Source organism: Balaenoptera acutorostrata, chromosome 8 (assembly GCF_949987535.1).
Source record: "Balaenoptera acutorostrata chromosome 8, mBalAcu1.1, whole genome shotgun sequence".
NCBI lineage: Eukaryota > Metazoa > Chordata > Mammalia > Artiodactyla > Balaenopteridae > Balaenoptera > Balaenoptera acutorostrata.
The window spans coordinates 20991271-21017236 of record NC_080071.1 but is presented as its reverse complement, the minus strand read 5'-3'; the positions used below and the strand labels follow the sequence as shown (position 1 = coordinate 21017236).

The window sequence follows — 25966 nt, the reverse complement described above, 5'->3', positions numbered from 1 at the left end:
GACCCAATGCAGCCATAAATAAATAAATAAATTTATTAAAAAAAAAAAAAAAAAAAAGGCAGTATGTAGAGCAGATGGGAGATGGAACCCAAGCCATTGTAACTGGTGTGGCCCTAAAAAACCAACCTGGGAAGAGCAGCTGGGTAAGGCAGGTGGAAACATTCCCTTATTTATCTCGGTAACTAAAGGGAGGTTTGTAATTAAACTTGAAAAGCTTTTCATGGGGATTGGGGAACAGGAAAATGACATGATAAAGAAGAGACATCACAATATATTCATCTATTGAATCGTTATGCTGTACACCTGAAACTAATAGTGTTACACGCCAACTACATCTCGATTTAAAAAACTGCAAAAAAATTGACAGCCAGTCTGACATTATTAAAAGTCTGAAAATGTTTATCAGTTCTACTTCTTTGTTTGCAAACTGTAAGATATTAAGCCAGTCACACAACATATATTAAATGTTTTTAGTGGAAAAGCACTGTGCTAGGCACCATAGAGACCAAAAAACCCTGAAACAGGCACCAAAAAAAGTCAGCAAAGTTTTAAAAGAATGAATCAATGCATCCCTATTATTAATAATGAGTGCTTTAACATCGTAATTAAGTCACGAATTTTTTAAAAATTATTCTTAAATTTCTTTGAATAAAATCCCAGTTCACTTTCAAAGACCTCAAAATTGTTCAGAAAGTAACATATCTTGGGAAACTTGGTCTGTCAGAGCACGAATTCTCCCTGGGTCTCACTCACCTCGCTTCACCCCAAACTCTACTTGCTGGCAACAGAGAGACGCTGTCTTACTCGGGGGGCACCCAGAAAGTTCCTCTGTGACCACAGACAGCTGGGAAGAGAACTGCAAAAAAGAAAACCGGTCAGCATACTCATCCTCCAACGCAAGAAGCACAGAGCTTATAAAACCAGCTACAACCAGGACTGCAGACAAAGCAGTGATGGAGAGGAAAGAGCCGCCAGCATCTACATACTCTTAACAGGGGAAAAAACAGGGTGATGGGCTGGCAAATGCAAGAAAACTCATTCCTTCTCCCGATACCCTCTGTCCAAGTGACCAGGGACATTGACTGAAAGCCCCTTGTCTTGAGCAAGGTACTGCAGTGTACCTTCTCTATCTGGGGTTTTCTCTTTAAGTGACGCTAATGGGTTTGCAGCCCAACGCACAAATGTTTCAAAGGTTTGAGATATTGAGCCAAGAACCTCTCCAAAACACTCAGGGCGCTCAAGTTCTCCAGAACATTTTCTTCCCATATTTCCTACCTCACTCTTCACAGGTCCCAGCTCTCTACACGACTCATCATTTCCGAACACACCGTCCAATCTCACACCTCTGCTCTCCCCAGTCCCTCATCCTGAAACCCCTCCCCCACTCTGGGGATGAGTCATCCTCCAGGCACAGCTCAAGTATCACCTGCCTGCCCACCCCACCCCCAAGGAACCTCTCCAGTCCTTCCTCCGCACTCAAAGCACCTTGAGGGTACCTGCGTTCTAGCATTTGCTTCCTGCTGCCTTGACCTCCCCTCCTCCCCGTTTCTCAAGGGCTGGTCTTCCCTGCCGTTGCCTACATCACCCTCCTGCTGTAATCACAAGTAGAGGCAGGTGTCAACGCATGTTTGTTCACTGAAGGATTCCAACAAGAGGTTCTCCATGACTGACTCGGAGTCCATTTCCTTGGGAAATATTCTTTTTTACTGCTACTCTGGTTCTGGAAGATGTTCTTTTTCAAGGGTGCTATCCATGCTCAAACACACCGACAACTGGGCTCTGGCTCAAGTCAATCCCCTTGCAGCAACGCTGCCAGGCTTCACTGCCAAAGAGGACGGATTGTGTGTAGTCACGTTGGGGCCAACAAAACCACCTTGGCAGGGCACCGGGAGTGTAATAGGTTTGTGTATGCAAAGTAAGGGTGGAGGCCTTTTCTCCCTTTTAAGTCTGTTTGATGAGCTCTACAAGACATGCCCCCCTTACCCACTGCAACTTCAAAGATAAGAACGGAGCACGGGAGCTTTTCTCTGGGAGGAAACCAGGGACCGAGGCAGGGCACAGGTCCAGTCTCCCCCCACCCCACCACTTCAGGACAGCTGAGGTCTCATTCAAGGAGAACGCAGAGGAGAAACCTACACGGTCCAGGTGGTCACCCTCTGTCAAATCTCACCTCATGTTCGGCGACAGCCCGTAAACTCTGCCAAGACTTCTGAGCGCTCCAGGTCTTTCCTTCCCCGGGTTGCTGACCTCACTGGTAGTATTTAAGCATTCACTGCAGGACAGCACCACCTGGTGCACAGCAGCTCAAATATCTGAGGCATCCTCCTATTATTCACTCATTAAAGGGATCACCTGCCTCTCCACCGAGACTCTGGCAGCCAGGGAAGGAATCCATCTCACAGCTGCCACAAGGACTTCAGCCAACCTCCTTCCACAAAACACACCTCAGCAGAAAAGGCAGTCGCCTCTACTGTCCCAACCACAGCCAACAGACAAATATAAAAGAACAGCCATCACAGCCCACGACATGCCCGCTATCGTGCAGACCCTCTGCCCAGAGCACCCACGGACCTGCGTGCACTCTTATAACTACATCTCTAACAGGTGATGCACACACGTGCTTTCTCTCTGGCCCCTTCTCCACCTACAGCAACCCATTTGTTACTACCTCTGTAAGGGCGGGGTGGGGGGGGGGGGCAGTCCTTTCTGAGTTTAAGATGACAAAGACAGCTCTGTAAATTACAGAGTCACAGAAGTCCCAAGGGGAGGTGACTTCCTGCAAGAAGGACTGTCCCTAGAGTCTGTTTTTGTGGTGATGAGATCACAGAGTCTAGATTCTGTATTCAGTCCTACATGGGTTTTAAGGGCCATATTCAGTAATTACAGAAAGGAAAAAAGGAGGTCAACGAGACCAGAGGAACTGAGTGGTGTTTGAGAAGTTACTTATAACTACAGTTAGATCACTCATCCACCAGACTCAGAAGAGAAACTAGGCCTCGAGTTTTCAATTGTCCTTTAAAATCAATGTTAGATGAGAAAAAAAATGGAACTTTTTACTTTTTTACATTTTCTCATTTCACCACTCCTCCACCCAAAGGGTTCCATTCATTTTCAATGCACAGTCCAAAATTTGGGCCCAAGACAGTTTTGAAAAACAAGCATTATGCCACAAAATATTCTCATGTAAACTGCAAAAGAAGACAACATACACTTACTGGAGGAATTTTTATGGAACCTAAAACACAGAAGTTCAGAGACCAGGTGAATGACGACCTTCAATTGCCAATCACTACCTTTTCATTTTCATGGATCTAATTTCCAATCAGTTCCTAAAAATAAAACCTTAACAGGCTTTTGAGGAGAATTATTAGGGTTTACCTCCTGGTCACCACTCTGTTTCAAAGATGAACAGAGAGACTTTAAAGCTGTTTATCCAACAGAAATAAGCTTTTTTCTCTTAAGTGTCCTTCCAGAAACCTAGCATTGGGCATCCTCGGACCACAAAGACTAGGGTTTGTGTTTATCGTCCAAAGTGTGTGTCCAGCGATTTCGTGTGACAGTCCAAGTCCTCCAGTGGTACAGGGTCTTGCTGCACTGAATGCTACTCCACAGAGGGTGAGGCCCAGAGAGGGTGACCAGCGTGATGAAGCCCACAACTTTCATTGGGTCACACCCCGCTCTGAGAGCTCATGCAACACAGTGGAAAACAATACCACAGAAACCCTTAAGCCAGTAAAAGAAAGCTCTTGTTTTTGTTTTGTTTCATTTTGAATGCTGGTGCTTAATAGAAAGCAAGCTTAAATAAAGGCAAAAAATAGGAAGGAGGAAAACTCTGGGGACTCGGCATTCATCTGGGACTCGAGCAGCAACAGGCATTATATAAAAATACTTATTTCCATTTCAAATCTTGTGGCTTCCATTCTCCTTAATACAGGTGTGGTGCTAGTACCATTAAACCTATCAAGTACACTGAGGTGGTTTCGATCATCACCACCCACCAGAATCTCCTGGGGAGCTTTAACAATTCTGATGCCTAGAAGAATTAAAACAGAATCTCTGGGGACCCAAATGTTACTTTTTAAAGCTAACCAGCTGATTCTAATGCATAGCCAGGACTTGGAACCACTGCCCCTGACCTATTCTCAGGGTGTTTTCTTCTGTCGTGGCACGTGGGGAGCAGGAAATATTTATGCCTAAAAAAGGGAGTGGGGGCTTCCCTGGTGGCGCAGTGGTTGAGAATCTGCCTGCCAATGCAGGGGACACGGGTTCGAGCCCTGGTCTGGGAGGATCCCACATGCCGCGGAGCAACTAGGCCCGTGAGCCACAATTACTGAGCCTGCGTGTCTGGAGCCTGTGCTCTGCAACAAGAGAGGCCGCGATAGTGAGAGGCCCGCGCACCGCGATGAAGAGTGGCCCCCACTTGCCGCAACTAGAGAAAGCCCTCGCACAGAAACAAAGACCCAACACAGCCATAAATAAATAAATAAATAAATAAACCCAAAAGTTTAAAAAAAAAAAAAAAAGAACTTCTACAATGTTCACTTCTAGGAAAGAAGAAAAAAAAAAAAAGGGGGAGTGGGAGGAGAAACACAAATGGACGGGGAGAGGGCTGGAGGAAGCTGGAGTGAATAACTCCTTGCAGGGGATGATCACTGGAGTGGGTGCAAGGTAGGGCCTGGGGGTGCACACTCCCCAGAGAGAGGACGGGGTGGGGACAGACCGGGTCATTCCCTAAGTAAGCCCTGGATAGGCACTGTCATGGAGTTGGTGAGAGGTAGCAATTCACAGCTCACCGGTAAAGACCATTCCTATGTCAAGGGTTTGCTATGTGAGAAGTGATTATAATATGATGGTTTTCAGATGTGAAGACCTGGATTTACCACTATGATTTCTCCTGGTTCTTCCAGTAACAGTACTAACAGGTTTGTTTTTTTTTTTTAACTGATAACCCATATTTTCTTGCTCACTAAATCTGACAAAGCACACCCTCATTACAGGGTAACTGCCTGGAGTTACAATGCCCAAAGAACAAAGCTTTCCTAGGCTCATATGAGAGCTGAATCGAAACTTGATCTCAATTAGCATCATGACGTTCTCTCACATGTGACAGTGCGTGGATAAGAGATGCTGGGTACCTGGGGGAAGGGTGAGGACTGCAGGGACACCGTCTCCAGCTGAGGAGAGCTAATTCTATTCTCACTTCCTTGTTCCTTAGTTCGTAGGGCTACCTGCTCTCTACCTGTCCTGTAACAGAGGGACAAAAATCAGGCTGTCCAGCTGGGATGCCTCCTTCCCAATTTCAGTCTCTCATGGAGGAATTAATCAGTTTTACATTATCCATCCATTACCAGTGTTGCCCAAAGCATGTCCTGCAGGCCATCTGTACCAGAAGGACCTGGGCCATTCCTGGACACCCCAGGCTGCATACGGAGGGACTCATAATATCTGGAGTACAGCCCAAGAGTCTGCATTTTAATCAACCACACAGACACAACAGTCTATGAACCCATCATAAACCCTCAACAATTCCTCCTTTGAAATAGGTTTATCAGAGGTGCTGCTAAATCTCTCCATAACCTCTGCCACTTCCTAACTGGGCTTTCATTAACTCACCCTCCTCCGTGGTCTCCCAGGGTATCTGGTCTCTCCAAGGTACACTGCATGGCCATTTACTCAATACCACTGCTGGTTCAAAGCTCCCAACTCAAGTCACGCTTCTCTGAACGCACACCTGATGCAAAACTTCTCTACCAATTTCAGTTGAGGGTTTCAGGTCTGCTCGTTCTCTCTCCCAACTAAACCTCAAGCTTCTTGAAGGCAGGGCCCACATCATCCCTCTGTATCTTCCACAGAGCCCAGTACATCTTAGGTTTCAAGATCAGTGGTTGACTAACAGACCAAGCTCTTGCTTCAGCCCGGGATTTTCCTTCATTCACTTTCTTCTCATTCTCCCTGAGAAAACTTTCATTCTCTCCTTTCCATAACAAAGCTGATTCAGGCAAAGGTGGGAGAAAAGATTTACATACTAGTGGGGAATGAGTGGGGGGGGGTGAAAGTCATAAGCCAGCAACCTCAACTCTCCAGCAAACACCTAGAAACCAAGAAGATCTATTTAGTCTCTGAAGTTGCCAAAATCAGTAACTAAATTCACACACAATTCAGAAGAGAACTTCCCAGCTTCTTCCCATTTTTATCCAACATCTCCTTCACAGGCCCTCCCTGAGAGCTAGTTTACTCCTCTTCTAGATACATCTCTAACAGGAGGGAAATATATGTTTTTCCCGGTCACCATAAATTAAGAAGGTGGAGGGCGATTGCTAGATCAAGGCACAATGAAAATCCTGAGAAATTATGACTGACAGGAGACAATGTATAAAATCCCAAACAGCAGATTACAGGCAGTTATAGTTTAAATAGCCTTTCAATCCCCAAAACTGTCCAAGAACACCTAAACAAAGCATTTCAAAATAGCACCATTAGTGGCTCTGAGAGATCACCCCAGGCACTAAGAGAAGGTTATTTTCTTTTCAGTGCCATCTCCAGTAACTACATTCAGGAGAGAAGATGCCCATATACGCAACCTCAGTCCCTAAGAACCAAGTGTTCTCACAAATAGGAATGGGCACTGGGAATTCCCTGGTGGTCCAGTGGTTAGGACTCAGCGCTTTCACTCCCGTGGCCAGGGCTTGATCCCTGGTCGGGGAGCTAAGATCCCACAAGCCGCGCGATGAGGCCAAAAAACAAAACAAAACAAAACAAAACAAAGGAATGGGCACTGTATCCAACTGCAATGCACTGTCCCTATGTGGTCTCCAATACCAGTGACCATCAGGACAGACTTTCAAAGGCACACACACCCCTCGGTGTTGCCATTCTGATTCCTTCTGGCTACTCTTACACTTGCCATATGCTCACCACTTCCCATCTACCTTTTCTTGTGGTACTTGTGAGTGAAGCTGCTCACCATATCATAAACCTCCTTGAGCAGAGGGATTGCACCTTTGCGTGGACACCATGCCCCCCCCATCTCTGCATCTCACAGCTGATGCCTACTGACACTGTCTGCAAGCCCTACAGCCAGATGATCTTAAGGAAGGAGCTATCTAAATGAGCTGTTTTAAAACAGCCCAGGCATTTCTATAGTCTTTAAAGGTATTGGTTTTCCTGCTTTCTGACAGAGTTTTTAAAAATACAGGTTTAAATGTTAGAATTCTGTGATCAATGGGGCAAGCCTCGATTTACTTTGCAATCTAATCTGTACAGGACAGAGAGAGCCCAGGCATAAATTCTGCACCAAACTGCATGTGCCTATCTGAACCGCAAAGGTTAGGGTGAGTTTATCCTTGATCTAAAGGAAACCTAACCTCAAATGGCTTCAATCATTCATCTACTCAGAACTGATTATCGGGTAACTTCGTATTTATGTCTTGATACGTAATAGCATTCAAGTACCGATTTGCTTTAGGTTTAGTAAAGAGAGTAATGAATTTAACTGGTAGTTCTATAATCATAAGGTTATGATTTATACTTGGTTCAACGAATTTTTTTTATCTAAACTGAGTTAAAACCTCAATCTATGTCCAGATTCACAAAAGTAACTCTCAGTTTTGTTTCAAGCTCACTGTTGAATACGCTACTTACACTCTAAGACCCGTCCGTTTACGAACAAGCTACAACGACTCACCCAGGACTGAAAGCTTATCTCATCAGGTCTGGGCTGTCCAGGTCTTCTAGGCCTGGCCTGCTGTTTCCAGCTTCCACAGCCCATCCTTCCTTCCCCAGAGCTGAAGCCTCTTGACCCTTGCCCGCACCCCTCCCCTCCCTGGAGTGAGCCAGCGGGAATTTCTAGAATAAGAGATTTAAACAGCTCAAGCCAAGTTGTTCTTGCTGCTTAACGAGCCCTGACCTTGTTGTGTCTAATAACTGGGCTTCTCTCTCCTGCAATCCACAGGCCTGGGTGACCCTCTCGCTCAGTTCTGATAACTGAGCCCGGGCCCCTCGCTGGATAACCTGTAAGTCCTTGGGCTCTGAGGCGCTGCCTGGCTCTTGAAAATCCTCCAGGGGACCGGAGGTGCACCCTGAACCCACTGGGCTGCAGCTGGTCAGGGGACACAGGTGCTCTGTCAGGCTACTCTGCCGCCCTGCGCCGCTCCCTGCCAGGCCACCAGCACTGCAGACTCCCGTTCTTTCCTCCCGGCGCACAGGACTTCCAGCTGCAGGTGCCAGCGCTGCTGTCCCCACCTCCGGGTGGAGGGTTCCTGGCCCAAAGTGGGCCTCACAAGGAAATGACTCATATCACAAAAAGCCGAGGGTCCTCTGGCCAGAACACAAATAAGTCACAGGATCTGAATCTTAACCTATCAGAAATTAAAACCTCAGCAATGAGACATCAACAAAGCAAAAGCACATAGGATATATCTGTTTGCTGAGAATTCAACACCCCCAGGCTGCCTGTGGGTACTCAAGCCACGGCACCCTTGTTCACTAGTTCTAAGGTGAAACCCGAGGAAAATCAAGAGAAATGGCGGCAGCTGTGTCTTCCCTGGGTGGAGGGGAATCAGAGGACTTCTTATAAACCACTTCAAAGCAACATCTATGGCTACTGAATATGAAATACGGAATATGAAAAATAACTAGATAATTCTCTGCAAGAAATCAAGTCATCTTCTAAAACGCTATTAACAAAGCTAAATTTATATGGACATTTTTATCCACAGCCTTAAAAAAAAAATCAGACATTAAAAACTCTAGGGGCTTCCCTGGTGGCGCAGTGGTTGAGAATCTGCCTGCCAATGCAGGGGACACGGGTTCTAGCCCTGGTCTGGGAAGATCCCACATGCCACGGAGCAACTGGGCCCGTGAGCCACAATTACTGAGCCTGCGCGTCTGGAGCCTGTGCTCCGCAACAAGAGAGGCCGCGATAGTGAGAGGCCCGCGCACCGCGATGAAGAGTGGTCCCCGCTTGCCGCAACTAGAGAAAGCCCTCGCACAGAAACGAAGACCCAACACAGCCATAAATAAATAAAATAAATAAAAAGAAAATAGTCACTTAAAGGACAAAATTAAAAAATTAAAAAAAAAAAAACTCTAGATGGCTAAACTGTCTTCCATTTCAAAATAACATAAAAACAGCAACCTTCATTTTCTGGTCAAAACTTATTTTTGCAACACCTATCATTTTCTACAGAATTCTAGCATTTTCTGCCTCCTACCACTATTTTGTAGAAAGACTTTTCCCCCTTGGCATTATATCTTTGCTTTTTGATCTTGTTAACAATCCTGAAAATTCCAACCTTGCAATTTTTTCAGTCCTGGGAAGGAATAACACACAGTCATTTAAAAACCAAAAGCAGTATCAATGTTTCCTCAATGACACAGCTGCTGTGAGTGACCAGTGAATAAAAGTTTGGGTTTTTTTGTTGTTGGGTTTTTGTTTTGTTTTGTTTTGTTTCATTTTTGGCAGGGGCTGAGGGGGTAGGTGTGGCTAATGACTTCTCTCCAAAATAATTCTCAAAGTTATCGAACACATGGTCAAAAACAGTAAGGCATTAGTACATCAAGAAGTACTATGATAAAGTACTCTAATAAAGCACAGTGAAAATACATGAACAAAAGAGGTTGCTCAAGGACTCCAGACAGGAGAGGACCCACTCTGTGTGCCAGGCATTACATGGTGCACAAATTCTGTATTACAAACCCTAAAAAAAAAAAAAAAAAAAAAAAAAGAGAGGCATATGATCCAGCAATCCGACTTCCGGGTATTTATCCAAAAGAACTGAAATCAGCATCTCGAAGAGCTCTCTGCACTCGCACGTTCCCTGCGGCTTTATTCACAATAGCTAAGACTGGAAGCACCCTAAATGTCCATCAACAGGTGAATGGACAAAGAAAATGTGGCACACCTGTACAATGGAATATTATTTAGCCTCAAAAAAAGAAAATCCTGTCATAGGCTACAACATGGATGCAGCTTGGGGACATTATGCTTGCTCGATGAAATAAGCCAATCTCAGGAGTACAAATACTGCAAAGATTCCAGTTCATCTGAGGGATCTAAAGCAGTCAGACTCATAGAAGCAGAAGGTAGAATGGTGGTTGCTAGAGGCTGGAGTGGGGAGTGGGGGGGGAAATGGGGTGTTGCTATTCCATGAATATAAAGTTTCAGTGATGTAAGATGAAAAAGTTATACCACTCTGCTATACAACACTGTGCTTATAGTTAACAATACTGGATCATACACTGCAAATTTAAGTTTTAAGTGTTTTTTTTTTTTTTTAAACCACAACTTTTTGCAAGTGAGGAAACAGGCTCAGGAATTCAGATTATGCTGGCTTCAAAGCTCCCATCCCTTCCACTGCTTCATATGGCCTACTTGCAAGAGAAGCATAAACAACATAGATTAGCATATAATTATGGGCTAAACTGCAGGGTAACAGGAAAGGAGAGGGGACAGGGAACCAAAGAAGGCTGAAATAGTTGGGGAAAGCCTCAAAGTAGAGGGCAACTTAGGCCGACCCCTGAAGGTCAAGCTGAGCCCATGGAGACTGCAACAAGCCTGGCATCCGGGTGCAAACACTGGGCTGGTCCAAGCTAAGAAGGCATGCTAGGATATCGCTTTCAAAGGCTGCAAAGGTAGCATTATGTAGAACAAACTCCATGCTTCCAGCTCATGAACTAAACACAGAGGGCTAAAAATCAAAGCAAAACCAAAGGAACTGGTCAGAGTACCCTAAGCCATTTATAATCTAGCCTTCCAAATTTGAGTGTTTTTTGCATCCTGGAAAAGGCCTTGCTATTGACAAATAAGTACAATATAAAAAGTTATAAGGCACAGCCCTCTATCAGGGTCAGTCTGAGTTAAAATGATCAGACTTCAATGATCAAAGTACAAACACCTCAAAAGGCTGTCTGAGCAACCAAATAATGTATATCCAGGGCTTTCAAATCATCTCGCTTCCCCAACCAGGGATTGAGCCAAGGTCAGGGCAGTGAAAGCTCCAAATCCTAACCACTAGACCACCAGGGAACTCCCTCCAACCTATTTTTAAGTAGCAGAACATTTTCCTTGTACAATTTTGAAATGATGAAAGAGATACTGATCTCTCTAGGAAAAATTTTCAGCTGTCTTTAGTTCTCTTATTTTTTTTTAAGATTTTTTTTGATGTGGACCATTTTTTTTTTTTAAGTCTTTATTGAGTTTGTTACAATATTGTTTCTGTTTTATGTTTTGGTTTTTTGGCCGTGAGGCATGTGGGATCTTAGCTCCCTGACCAGGGGCCGAACCTGCATCCCCTCCATTGGAAGGCGAAGTCAACCACTGGACTGCAGGGGAAGTCCCTAATTTTTTAAATAGGAGTTTCCAAGTCCCCTCTCCAGCCCTTAAACTTTGACTTATGGCCTATATCTCACACTCTAGCCCTTAATTATATGCCACTCTATATTGTTTATCCTTTTCTAATATGTGGGCGGCAATATGGTAAAGTAGAAAAGACAGGAAATCTGAAGTCACAGTAATCTGGATTCTTGTGCTAGCTTGCCAGTATTTTTCGTATTTTTTCTTTAACTTTAGAGCAATCTTCTTCAGGTGTGTGTGGGGGACATTAAATTTGAAAAAAATTCATCTTAAGTTCAGCAAGTCCTTCAGTTTTAATTTCAGTTATATTCTGTTCAATTTAAATAAAACTTACTATTTTATTTTAATGTCTGAAGTAAATTTCTGAATGGTAAAATTACTTTTCTGTACTTTTAAAGAAATTTGTACCAGAGTATAGATTGCTTCTGCCAATGAGAAAATAACTTTTAAAAAGAAAAGCCTTAATTAGTTTCAGTTGAATGTGAGAAGGGCCCAAACCCTGCCCTCTGGCTTAAAACACGGATTCAAAAACCACTGGCAACTACCAAAGTGTGGGCAAAGGGTCAAATATTAGATGAATATGATGATTACTGCATCATTCATTTGTAAATAACCTGTTTTAAGTTAACCATTCAGCTTACATTGTCAATTATGGTATTATCTGTAAGATGATCAGCTCTTTTAGTTTGGGGTCCTGGGCTAATGAGGTAAGGACTTGAGTCTCTTCTTAGCTTCATGTAACTCCAGACTACAGGCATTTCACAAAGGCACAATAGATGATCTAAAACCACACCTGTACTAGCAAACAACTTCAAATCCCCTGGTAATGATCCATAGTTCAGAAGCTGTTTATATGAGTGGTAACAAATTATTACACTTTAACTTAATAAGCCCTGTGTTTCCCACAGTTGGTAGAGAGATAAAAGTAGCAGTATGGTGTCTAGAAAAAAGACTATTGGACTGTATTTCGGGCAGGGGGGTGACACTGGCTACACCACACAACAGATATGTATATCTGAGAGGGTTATGTCTGTACCACTCAACAGATGTGTATGTCTAAAGGGTTCTGGCTATACCATACAACAGATGGATGACCTTGAACCAGTCTCTTAAATTTGCTCGCCCCGACCAGCTTCGTATGCAAAGTCAGCAAATTGAATTAGATGTGTTCAAGCCCTTCCGATACTAAAATTCAATCTAAGTCCACAAACTCTTGATTAATTGGCATGTAAAATCCTTAACACAGTGGCGAGCACGCCGTACGCATGTCTCAAATGCTGGCGGCTGTTAATAAAATAAGGCGGTTCAGGTTTGTATGTGTTGTACACAGCATATATTTGAGTATCTTTGGTGGGATTTTCTAAAGGAAAAAAAAACACACACTTTAAAGTCCTATTTTAATCAGCATTGTTAAATCAAAGGAGCCCACAATGAAACAATAAATTATGAAGCTCTACATGAGAGGATATGAGCCTCTCAAAATCAACTGGCTTTGTTTTGTTTTGAATTAGACTTTCGGTGAACTCTTGGCAGCACGCAGGAGGAAATCATGAGCGCGGTCAAGACTCACTGGCTCAGCACACATTAACTCAAAACTGCTGTATCAACGTTGCAGCTGGGGAAGCAAAGATCAGCGAGACCCTGCCTCTGGGTCCAAACAATGGCAAGTGATGAGTGTCCTAGGGGTACAAACTGTTGAAGGGTCTGGATAAGTACAAGGCTTCCAGAAAAAAAGGTCTCACACCAGTGTGCCACAGATATTCTGTCTGGCCCACACGCTTCGTTGGAGTTTCTACTTGAGTTGGGTTGCAAACACTCAGAAATCCAGAGGTCATCCCTAAATAATGGTCTAGCTTCTCTTGCAAGTTTGGGAGTGCCAGCAGTATTGAGCCCGCATTCCTACTCTGCGACACCCCACGGCAGCAGTGCAGCCCCTCGACCTCCCCTACTCCCTTAATTAACCCCACCACTGGGGCTGAGGCTCAGCCCTCCCCCTCAGCTCACTCCCTCGCTGGCTCAGGATCCCATCTTCCTTTGCCCCCTCCACCTGCGTATGATCAAGGAGAGCTCAAGAGCTCTGGAGCAGAGACGACTGAGCTGGCACCTCCACTCTGCCACATACCAGCCATGTCATTATCTCAGGCAAGTAATTCATCTCTTAGCTTCCCATCTGCAAACCTGGGTATTAACAGTATTTACCTCGTAAGGCTGGTGTGAGGGGAAATGTGTCGTTACCTGCAAAGCGCCTCATACACAGCAACTGCTCTATAAATATTAAATGTTACTACTCTCTGGCCCCTGAAGGCATGTCAGTTTCAAACTTCTATCCTAGAGCTTTAATAGTCCAAGATTACCTAGTAAATTATTTTATGATCAAAAAGAAAATGGCGGGGCTTCCCTGGTGGCGCAGTGGTTGAGAGTCTGCCTGCTAATGCAGGGGACACGGGTTCGAGCCCTGGTCTGGGAGGATCCCACATGCCGCGGAGCGGCTGGGCCCGTGAGCCACAATTGCTGAGCCTGCGCGTCTGGAGCCTGTGCCCCGCGACGGGAGGGGCCGCGATAGAGAAAGGCCCGCGCACCGCGATGAAGAGCGGTCCCCGCACCGCGATGAGGAGTGGCCCCCGCTTGCCGCAACTGGAGAAAGCCCTCGCACGAACCGAAGACCCAACACAGCCAAAAATAAATAAATAAATAAATAAATAAGAAAATCCAAAAAAAAAAAAAAAAGAAAATGGCATATGGTGAAAGCTGTTCAGATACAGCTTAAGCATTATGAGACCCATTGCTCACAAAGGACAAATATTATGATTTCATGCACATGAGATACTTAGAAGAGGCAAAGGCACAGAGACAGAAAGTAGAATAGAGGTTGGAGGGGCAGGAGGGAGTGGAGGATGGGCAGTTAGTATCTTATGGGTATAGAGTTTCTCTTGGGGAAGATGAAAAAGTACTGGGGACAGATGGGTGATGACTGCAACAGTTGGAATGTACTTAATGTCACTGAACTATACACTTAAAAATGGTTAAAATGGGGCTTCCCTGGTGGCGCAGTGGTTGAGAGTCTGCCTGCCAATGCAGGGGATGAGGGTTCAAGCTCTGGTCTGGGAAGATCCCACATGCCGTGGAGCAACTGGGCCCGTGAGCCACAACTACTGAGCCTGCGCATCTGGAGCTTGTGCTCCACAGCAAGAGAGGCCACAACAGTGAGAGGCCCGCGCACCGCAATGAAGAGTGGCCCCCGCCTGCCACAACTAGAGAAAGCCCTCGCACAGAAACGAAGACCCAACACAGCCATAAATAAATAAATAAATAAATAATTTAAAAAAAATGTAACTTTTGTTATGTATACTTTAAAACAATTTTTAAACAATGAATGACAGAGCCAACATAATTTCACCTGCTGCTGTTTGCTAGAATCAAGTTGTTAATGATCCCAAAGACCCCCAATACGCTACAAGTTCATGTTCTCAAAAGCCAACTACTGCATTTCCCATAATGGTTTAGGAAGAACTGTATTAACTATTTTAACAGCTGTGCAGCACAACCGTGGGCTTTCTTCTCAATCTGGAGGCCTCATGGGGATGCATCTGTAGCAGATACAGTTATGAGGCCAGTGGGATAGCCTTTTAATACCTGTCTACAGCAGTCGGGCTGTTCTTCCTTCATTATAAAATGCTCCACACAGACACCTCATTCTCTCTTTTCTCTCAAAAATATACAAAATGGGCAGCTTCCTGCCAAGTACTACGTAACTGGCTGCCTTTGAACTGTGGGATGCCGCGTAACAGTGACAAGACGTTTTAATCTCCATGCCTGTTCTACAATAGCATTCAAAACGCTCACACACAAGAGTCTTGCCAGGCTGTAAATCAACAAGCACAAGAGAATGCCCCAAACTATTTCAATCAGGGTCTTATTTTTTAATTTCTATATGTGGCTGTTTTCTGTGGTATCGGTCCTTCATTTTTTTAAAAAAGTACGTAAAATATAAGCAAATTTAAAACTCTGAAAACTGCATTTAACCTGAGAAACACACACACACATTATATCCAGTATATATTTGCAGTCATCCAACTCAGAACCACTGCAAATATTTATTTCCTAACATTTACAGGGCCACCCCCCATGAGTTTACAATCTTGAGTCAGACAAACTGCATTTAGCTCCTTCTAAGAAGAAACTGCACTGTACTTCGAAATTTCTTAACTAAACTGATGCCTTTTTGGCAGCAATGTTGTTTGGCAGGAAAGATCCCTCTAAATACTACTGAATAATCAAAGTGATAGAATATATTTTATCTTTTAAATATTACATTTTGAGTACCAACCCAAACTTGGGATGGGAGAACTACCTGGTACCATGATTTCCACTGCTGCCTGAGAGTTAAGAGACCAACCCAGGTGACTATATGTCCTATATATAAACCCTCAAACACTGATGATCATTTTCCCCTGCTAAGACCAAAAAAAGTATTCCAGAAAGACAAAAAGGGAAAAGATCATAGGCAAAGTGCACATTTTATATCTCTTTAAAGCCAATGTGTGCATCAAATGACAAGTATTTTTATACTCCAGGGATCAAAGGCGGAGAAGATAAATGTTTTAAAAACTCACTAAAAAACAGCCTCAAACAAAACTGTCTCCATATAAGAAATGGCTTCAATTTACTAGCCAGCATAGCAGGAAACTGTGAGCAGAGGAGTTGGTATTTTTGTGAGTAGAAAACGTGGCCTTCTCTGTCCAAGCTGCATATACGCCAAATAACAAATCTGTATTAAACAGGGCTGGGAGAGTTGTTGAATTAGAAGACAAAAAGAGAGTATGACCCCAGATCCGCTGCTGTTATGCGCTGAGTTGTGTCCCCCCGAAATTCTTGTTGAAGATTTAACTCCCAGTTAAGTGAATGTGACTGTATTTGAAGACAGGGTCTTTATACAGAAATAATCAAGTTAAAGGAGACCCTTGGGGGGCTCTAATCCAGTATGACTAGTGTCCTTATAAAAAGGGGAAATTTGGAAACAGAGACAGACGATGTATAGAGAGAAGATGATGTGAAGACAGTTATAAGCCAAGGAGGGGAGCCTAATACACATCCTTCCCTCTCAGGTTTCAGAAGGAACCAACCCTGCCAACACCTTGATCTTTTTTTTTTTTTTTTTAAACATCTTTATTGGAGTATCATTGCTTTACAATGGTGTGTTAGTTTCTGCTTTATAACAAAGTGAATCAGCTATACATATACATATATCCCCATATCTCCTCCCTCTTGCGTCTCCCTCCCACCCTCCCTATACCACCCCTCTAGGTGGTCACATGCACCAAGCCAACACCTTGATCTTGGACTTCCAACCTCCAGAACTCTGAGACAATAAATTTCTGTTGTTTAAGCCACCTAGTTTGTGGGACTTTGTTACGGCAGCCTCAGCCGACTAATACAACTATTTACCAACACATACGGCCTCAGATTCAACACAACCCAGTCCTCAGGGACCTTTCCTATCAAGTGAACATAAGACAACACCCATGCAAACATCTTGCAAATCTACAAATGGCTATGTAGCAGTCAGCACTCTAAGGCACAGTGGGTTACAGAAGAAATCTAAAACTCTTTCGGGCTTCCCTGGTGGCGCAGTGGTTGAGAGTCTGCCTGCCAATGCAGGGGACACGGGTTCGAGCCCTGGTCTGGGAAGATCCCACATGCCACGGAGCAACTGGGCCCGTGAGCCACAACTACTGAGCCTGCGCATCTGGAGCCTGTGCTCCGCAACAAGAGAGGCTGCGATGGTGAGAGGCCCGCGCACCGCGATGAAGAGTGGTCCCCACTTGCCGCAACTAGAGAAAGCCCTCGCACAGAAACGAAGACTCAACACAGTCATAAATAAATAAATAAAAGAACGTGAATTTCTTAAAAAAAAAAAAAACTCTTTCTACCCTCTCCTAATTGGCATAGGAATGTACAGTGCGTTGCAAATTGACCACACCACTATAAATCAGGGCCAAGAATGTACTTTTTAAAAAGCAAATTCTATACTTATCAGCTCACCACCAAAAAAGCAGAGTCAGTTTTAAGACAGGATTTTTTCCCAGGACAAATGGCAAATACAGCATAAATACTCTCATATTCTGTGAAGTCTGGATACATAAAGATGTGTTATCCTCTGTGTCTCACCCCCTTGGGACACAATTTTACTGCAGGAATATGACGTCACTGCCCTGCTTTTGTCCGCCAAACAGAACATTAATATGCCTTCAATATGTCAGCCTGTTTTACCTCCCTAAATACATAATTGATTTTCAACATTTTATGCTCCAGTTACTGCCCCAAAGCAGATTGGGACAAGTTCACATTGCAAATGCTCCTTCTTTTCAAGTGCAAAAGGAGTGATCAGAACAGTTAACGAACTCTCTTCAATTTTCCTTGGAGGAGTCATTTGCTTGCCATTTCTCCAGTTTCTCCGTCACTCACATGTACATCCTCATGCATCAAAAAGGATCCAGAACTTACACAACTTGACTTAAAAACAGCCATATATTATACTATGAGAAACAACCAACAAGAAGAGAAGAAGGAATTGTCTTTATTTAGAACACTGAACGAGTAGCTAGTTACATTCCCAACAGAAACAGAATTAGGACCAATGTCAAAAAAAATTAAAAGCTTAAACTTCCCTTAAAAAAAAAAAAAAAAGTAGAGCTATATATTTAGGTCATTTTATTTTTAACCACAGCCTTCTAAATGACCTGAATATCCCAACATCCACTCTAAATGACAAGTTTTGTAATTCCTATGAATAATTTAGTTGGGCAAATTTGTTTTACTTGTTGAATAAAAATGTTACTTTAGAAAATGACAAGCCAGTTTTGCCCACAATAATTTTCAGTCTGAACATCTTCCATTCCTCTTAGGAAAAAATAGCATGGGAGGGGAGAGAGCAACTTTAACACTGGGTCTCTGGCACGGCAGGGACTTCAACAGCCATATGGAAAGGGGCAGTTTTTGTTTACCTGAAGTTTTCGAGCTATTCACCATCTCCAAAAAAAAAAAAAAGCCAATAAGTACCAAGGTATTTTAAAGTTCCAAAGGCACGTGTTTGAATTCAGCTTCTGAAAGACATTACTATTAGCACAATCAGTTACAGTGACTTTCTTAGAACATCAAGTGAATAATATAAGCCAGAATGTTTTACTTTGACATCTACTAAAATGCAAACAGCAGCAGCACTGGCCTCAGCAACAATATGGTCTGGGGGTTTTTGTTTTGTTTTTAAATCCAATTTCACTTTCACAAAAGCCAGTATCTCAAGTAGAAAAAAACTTATCCAGAATGTTGTTGGCCTTGGGAAACAGAAGGCGTTCATTACTGGGGGGTGGGGCTCAGGGAAGGGGGTGTGTGTGCCTGGTTCCTGGCTCCTTTTCGGTGGAGAGCAGGCTTCTTTCTAGCTTACCATCCTGGCCCTACACTCACCTCTTCCTAGAAGGCCTAGTGAAATATCTCATCCTTGAAGTCTGGGAACAGAAACTGGAGATGGGGACGCAGCCCCTCCCATCTTCTTCTTCCTGGATGCCAAGCTACTCTCTGGAGGCATACATCTAAGTCTTCTTAAACATCCTGGCTCTATGGGGACAGGCCTCTGTGTGGGGAAACCCTGATTGTCCAGCACCACGTGAACAGCCAGACAAGCCTGACTACTGTGGGGCTCAGGTTAGGAAGCCTACTGTTGACATACATTTAAGACACATTCTCCAATATTAGTTCCATCAGTTAAAAAAAAAAAGATACAATTTGAGTTCCTGATGTTGTCTTTCTCCTGTCTCTATGAGAGCTCGTTCAGAACTCAGATTGACAGGAAAAAGTGGGGTGTCATTTAGCGCCCCACCCTCAAATCCCAACAATATAAAGAATGAGTTTTCCTGTTTAAGGGATAGACTTTGAGATCTTACTCTCTTGAAAAAGTTTATTTTACTTCTAGTAACCTGCGAGACAACAGAACAACTCTAAAACCCAAAACGCTGACTTTTTTCCATTTCCTTCAAAACTGACAACGAATCACTGTTACTATTATTATGACCAATTCTCGCTGTATTCCAGCTCAGCCAGTGATTAGAGGTAGCTGAGTGAACTTACCCATATTACTCACACTCATTTATAAAACGGGAATAGTGATATCCCTACCTTGTGGGTATAATTTATAGAGTGACTGAAATAATGAGGATTAAAGGAACTTGTACATAAAGCACCTGGAATGTACATAGTAGGTAGTGTTAAATAAATGTCATCTCCCAGGCTCATCTCTTCAAAACGGACACACTCATTGAGAATCAGAAGGGGCTTTAGGAGATTATTCCAATAAACCTTTCTTTTACTTTTAGATGAGGAAATTTCGACCCGAAGGTCACTCAGAGAAAAAAAATCTAAAGCTTTTCATTCATTTCTCTAAACACTTATTTCTGAATGTTATTCCCTTCCCACACCCTTGAAATAGGATTTGGTGGATTACAATCTGTACACCAGAGCCACAGTGTTAGTACTGGATCTTCCTTTACTGTACAAAGGACGGAGAGGAAGACTCACAGGGTTTATGGGCATGCCTGCCCTTAGGCCAGGCCCACCACCGGATGCTCCCACGCCTTTTCATTGAAAGAGCAGGGAAGGGCACGGCTGCATTCCCCTAATGAGTCATGTTTCTGGAATCAGCCTAACTCTTCCTTGATTCCCTCTTTGAGCGAGGTCACTTTTCTCAATGGCTCCCAGCAACCCCAAATCCTTATTTTATCAGTTTCTGAATCTATTTCTGTCATTTCTAAGTATTTGCCTATTATCACAGTTTCTCAAATTCTCCATCTAAGCCACAAACACATCAACCAATAATTTATGCGAGTGACTAAGCCTTTTTTTATATAAAATTAAGGACAGGAATATTTACCGTGTTTTCTGAATGATATTATAACTATCATTTAAGAAAACTTCTCCAGAGCTGAATGCTGCCAAAGACTAGGTCCCTCTATCTATCCCATCTTTCAAGGAAGTTCCTAAGGGAATGAATGGAAGGTACCCACCAAGGGCCCATATTTGCTTTTTCCTCTGGTTCTTTAACATCTAGCCCACCTATTTCCAGAAGAGGCCTTTTTCTCTCTCTTGTGAAATGCTTCCGCTGAAAATACTCGAATAGCACTCAAGTATTTTACTTGTGGGTAATCAATAAATTGCATCACTGCTGAAAGGCTATCAAATTCCACTTTCCATTCAGTACTAAGTACACAGTTTTGCACATTCTCAAATGAAAATGAAGCTTTGGGCAACCCATCAGGTACTTTTCCAGTCTGCTTTTAGTTCTTCAAAAAACAGTAGTTTTGGAGGGGAGGGGGTGGCGCGCGCGCCATTTCTAGTCGTTTTCAAAGCGCCTCGCGCTGATTCTCACGGGCCCGGCCGCCGGCTCCAGCTCTGCCCCGGATTGGTAGCTTATGTCGATCTTGATGAAAGAGCCATTGATGCTCTCAGGGAATTTAATGAAGAAGGAGCTCTGTCTGTACTACAGCAGTTCAAGGAAAGTGACTTATCACATGTTCAGAACAAAAGTGCATTTTTATGTGGAGTTATGAAGACCTACAGGCAAAGGGAGAAACAGGGGAGCAAGGTGCAAGAGTCTACAAAGGGACCCGATGAAGCAAAAATCAAGGCCTTGCTTGAGAGGACTGGTTATACCCTGGATGTAACCACAGGACAGAGGAAGTATAGTGGTCCTCCACCAGACGGTGTGTACTCTGGCAGGCAACCTGGAATTGGAACAGAAGTCTTTGTAGGTAAAATACCAAGAGATTTATATGAGGATGAGTTGGTGCCCCTTTTTGAAAAGGCTGGTCCCATTTGGGATCTACGTCTTATGATGGATCCACTGTCTGGTCAGAACAGAGGGGATGCATTTATCACCTTCTGTGAAAAGGAAGCTTGCACAGAAAGCTGTTAAACTGTGTGACAGCTATGAAATTCACCCTGGTAAACACCTTGGAGTGTGCATTTCGGTGGCAAACAACAGGCTTTTTGTTGGATCAATTCCGAAGAATAAGACTAAAGAAAACATTCTGGAAGAATTCAGTAAAGTCACAGAGGGTTTGGTGGACGTTATTCTCTATCATCAACCCGATGACAAAAAGAAGAATCGGGGGTTCTGCTTCCTTGAGTATGAGGGTCACAAGTCAGCAGCACAAGCCAGACGCCGGCTGATGAGTGGAAAAGTAAAAGTATGGGGAAATGCAGTTACAGCTGAATGGGCTGACCCTGTGGAAGAACCAGATCCAGAAGTCATGGCTAAGGTGAAAGTTTTATTTGTGAGAAACTTGGCTACTACAGTGACAGAAGAAATATTGGAAAAGTCGTTTTCTGAATTCGGAAGACTTGAAAGAGTGAAGAAGTTGAAAGATTATGCATTTGTTCATTTCGAAGACAGAGGAGCAGCTGTTAAGGCCATGGATGAAATGAATGGCAAAGAAATAGAAGGGGAAGAAATTGAAATAGTCTTAGCCAAGTCACCAGACAAGAAAAGGAAAGAGCGCCAAGCTGCTAGACAGGCCTCCAGAAGCACTGCGTATGAAGATTATTACTATCACCCTCCTCCTCGTATGCCACCTACAATTAGAGGTCGGGGTCGTGGTGGGGGGAGAGGTGGATATGGCTACTCTCCAGATTACTATGGCTATGAAGATTACTATGATGATTGCTATGGTTATGATTATCACGACTATCATGGAGGCTATGAAGATCCCTACTACGGCTATGATGATGGCTATGCAGTAAGAGGAAGAGGAGGAGGAAGGGGAGGGCGAGGTGCTCCACCACCACCAAGGGGGCGGGAAGCACCACCTCCAAGAGGTAGAGCTGACTATTCACAAAGGGGGGCACCTTTGGGACCACCAAGAGGCTCTAGGGGTGGCAGAGGGGGTCCTGCACAACAGCAGAGAGGCCGTGGTTCCCGTGGATCTCAGGGCAACCGTGGGGGCAATGTAGGAGGCAAGAGAAAGGCAGATGCATACAACCAACCTGATTCCAAGTGCCGTCAGACCACCAACCAACAGAACTGGGGTTCCCAGCCCATCGCTCAACAGCCGCTTCAGCAAGGTGGTGACTATTCTGGTACTATGGTTACAATAATGACAACCAGGAATTTTATCAGGATACTTATGGGCAACAGTGGAAATAGACAAGTGAGGGCTTGAAAATGATACTGGCAAGATAAGATTGGCTCTAGATCTACATCCTTCAAAAAAAAAATTGGCTTATCTGTTTCATCTTTAAGTAGCAATTTGCTGCCATTTGTATTGGGCTGAAGAAATCACTATTGTGTATATACTCAAGTCTTTTTATTTTTTCCTCTTTTCATAAATGCTCTTGGACATTATTGGGCTTGCAGAGTTCCCTTATTCTGGGAGTTACAATGTTTTTATCCTTTCAGGCTTCATTTTAGCTTCAAAACAAGCTGAGCACACTGTTAAATCATGATTTTGCAGAACCTTTGGTTTTGGACAGCTTCATTTTTTGGATTTGGGATAGATTACCTAGCAGTATGGAGTTATGCTGTAAATAAAAATACAAGCTAGTGCTTTGTCTTAGTAGTTTTAAGAAATTAAAGCAAACAAATTTAAGTTTTCTTGCATTGAAAATAACCTATGATTGTATGTTTTGCATTCCTAGAAGTAGGTCAACTTTGTTTTTAAATTGTTATAACTTCACACCTTTTTGAAATCTGCCCTACAAAATTTGTTTGGCTTAAACGTCAAAGCCGTGACAATCTGTTCTTTGATGTGATTGTACTTCCAATTTCTTGTTCATGTAAGATTTCAATAAAACTCAAAAATTTATTCAAAACAAACAAACAAAAAAAAAACAGTAATTTTGAATTCTAAATCTGTATGAAATTCCCAGTTTATCCCAGTAGTTAAACCCAGTCCCAGAGATCAACAGAAAATCACAGATGACCAGTCCACCCCAACCACCATCCTATTAAATTCATATTCATCACCACCTGTTGGTCTGAGGTGCCAGGCTGATGAGCTCTACCTTGGAGCCATACTACAGCACCCTCCCCCAGGTAAGCAAGCAACAGTTTGTTAACTTGATACTCTCCCTTCACACGATCTTTTAAGTCCAGAAACAGGTAAAGTATTTGACAATCTTAGAAAGTGTTAATGTGTGAGGAAACTATGACTAATTTACCTGAAATATTCCACAATAATGACAAAAAGGGCCCCAACTCTATGCTCTGCTCCTGCCTTTCCAAAGACTAAGGCAGCCTCCACACAGGTCTCTCCTGGGGTCTGCGTGGTGATCAGTCCCCTCCTCACTACCTCTCTATCCACCCATCCGTCCTGCCAAGGTCAAATCCAATGACTTCATCTTACTGAAATGGAGCAGGACCCTGCGGGGCCCTCCCTGGTACAAATCCTTTCCACGTCCCCAGTTTCTTGTTTGCAGGAAATAGGCTTCATTCAGCCTCCTTGACCTTCCCTGAGTTCCAAGGGGCAGATTTAAACAGCTGCTAATCAGGGAAGGGAGGGGATGCAGAAACAAAGGCGGAGGAGTCAAGAAACAACAGTGCAACCCTCACCCCAAATTTTGCCTATAAAAACTTTTCCTCAAAAACCGTCTAGGAGTTCGGGGGTTTTGAGTGTGAGCCATCTGTGCTCCTTGCTCAGCCCTACGGTAAACCCTTCTCTGCTCCAAACTCTGATGTTTTGGTTTGTTTGGCCTCACTGTGCCTCGGGCACAGGAACTTGTGTTCAGTAACATTATTTCCACTTTCTCACTTCTAAATGATTAACTTGCCTTCCTTACCGCTCCATTCAAGTCTGTTCCCTTCAAAGAGCTGAAATACCTTTCAAATTTAAAAGCAATTTTGCAAACCTTGTGTATGAACTATATTTTTTCCTCTAGTCCAGCGTGCCCAGCATAATCCATTATGGGGAAGTGATGTGACCAATCTAATGGGGATACTTTAATCCTTAGGAGTTTGGTTTGTGACCACCTCACCAACATTTCTAGCAGATGGCCAGGGATAGCTTTCTGGTTTACCCCCCAAAACATCCTACACACAATCTGCCTGACAGTGTACCTCTCTGTCAATATCTCATCCACCTACCACTCCAAAAATCTAGCAAGCCCTCTTTCAAAAAATGCTATGTGCTTTCTCTTCTAGATGACTTTCAGTCTTTCTAAACCAGACCAAAAGTAGAAGGTGCAAGATGATCTCTTGGATATAGAAAAAAGGTATTAGAATGTCTAATCATGTTTACTTGTCTCATTCTTTTATTTCTATTTTTGTGGATTTAATAATATTATAATTCATAAATATACAGATGTTGCAGATATGAGCAGAAAGTATTTTACTGATAGAACTGCTAGGTCAAAAATGTTTCAGCTGGGCTTCCCTGGTGGCGCAGTGGTTAAGAATCCGCCTGCCAATGCAGGGGACATGGGTTCGAGCCCTGGTCCGGGAAGATCCCACATGCCGCGGACCAACTAAGCTCGTGTGCCACAACTACTGAGCCTGTGCTCTAGAGCCCATGCTCCACAACAAGAGAAGCCACCACAGTGAGACGCCTGCGCACCATAACAAAAAATAGCCCCTGCTCGCCGCAACTAGAGAAAGCCCGCATGCAGCAACAAAGACTCAACAAAGCCAAAAAAAAAAAAAAAAAAAAATGTTTAGGCTATTGGGCTAAAGAGTAACACTTTCTTATAATACACTTCTTGGTGCTCTAAGGACAATTCCTACTAAAATGCTGTATTCTAGTTGTTTGGCTAAGAAAATATTGTGTATTCATGTAGTATTTATTTATTTATTTTTAAAAATTTATTTATTTTATTTATTTATTTTTGGCTGCATTGGATCTTTGTTGCTGCACTCAGTCTTTCTCTAGTTGCGGCAAGAGGGGGCTACTCTTCATTGTGGTGCGCGGGCTTCTCACTGTGGTGGCTTCTCTTGTTGCAGAGCATGGGCTCTAGGTGCATGGGCTTCAGTAGTTGTGGTGCACAGACTTAGTTGCTCTGCGGCATGTGGGATCTTCCCTCACCAGGGCTAGAACCCATGTCCCCTGCATTGGCAGGCAGATTCTTTTTTTTTTTTTTTTTTTTAGAAATTCACGTTCTTTTATTTATTTATTTATGACTGTGTTGAGTCTTCGTTTCTGTGCGAGGGCTTTCTCTAGTTGCGGCAAGCGGGGACCACTCTTCATCGCGGTGCACGGGCCTCTCACCATCGCAGCCTCTCTTGTTGCGGAGCACAGGCTCCAGACGCGCAGGCTCAGTAATTGTGGCTCACGGGCCCAGTTGCTCCGTGGCATGTGGGAACTTCCCAGACCAGGGCTCGAACCCGTGTCCCCTGCATTGGCAGGCGGATTCTTAACCACTGCGCCACCAGGGAAGCCCGGCAGGCGGATTCTTAACCACTGCGCCACCAGGGAAGCCCCTCATGTAGTATTTAGATGGTAACAATATTCTCATTACTAAAATCAGACCTCACTCTTGGCTTTCCTATTATATCTCTGAATTATATTTTCTCATTCAGGTATACTCTTAAAGACAGTCTCCATAGTTAAAGAAAAATTTTATCTTTATTTCAAA

At 43.6% G+C, this 25966-nt stretch overlaps 2 protein-coding genes across 5 annotated transcripts in view; one reads left to right on the top strand and one right to left on the bottom strand.

Annotated features, from left to right (window-relative positions):
* The window catches only part of TANC1 (tetratricopeptide repeat, ankyrin repeat and coiled-coil containing 1), a 251103-nt gene that overhangs the window by 192528 nt on the left and 32609 nt on the right, over positions 1-25966 (bottom strand). For 3 of the 4 annotated variants that reach the window (XM_057551172.1, XM_057551176.1, XM_057551174.1), the window contains exon 2: positions 754-856. The exons of the other annotated variant lie outside the window; for it this stretch is intronic. The gene's annotated coding sequence lies outside the window, so the exon portion shown is untranslated. The remainder of the gene's footprint in view (positions 1-753; positions 857-25966) is intronic. 4 annotated transcript variants of the gene reach the window in all.
* On the top strand, positions 20715-22562 carry LOC103001677 (heterogeneous nuclear ribonucleoprotein R-like). Its single transcript, XM_057551178.1, is given in 3 exon segments — positions 20715-21299; positions 21301-22480; positions 22483-22562. Coding segments are annotated over 3 exon segments (1596 nt in total). The 5' UTR covers positions 20715-20948; the 3' UTR covers positions 22548-22562.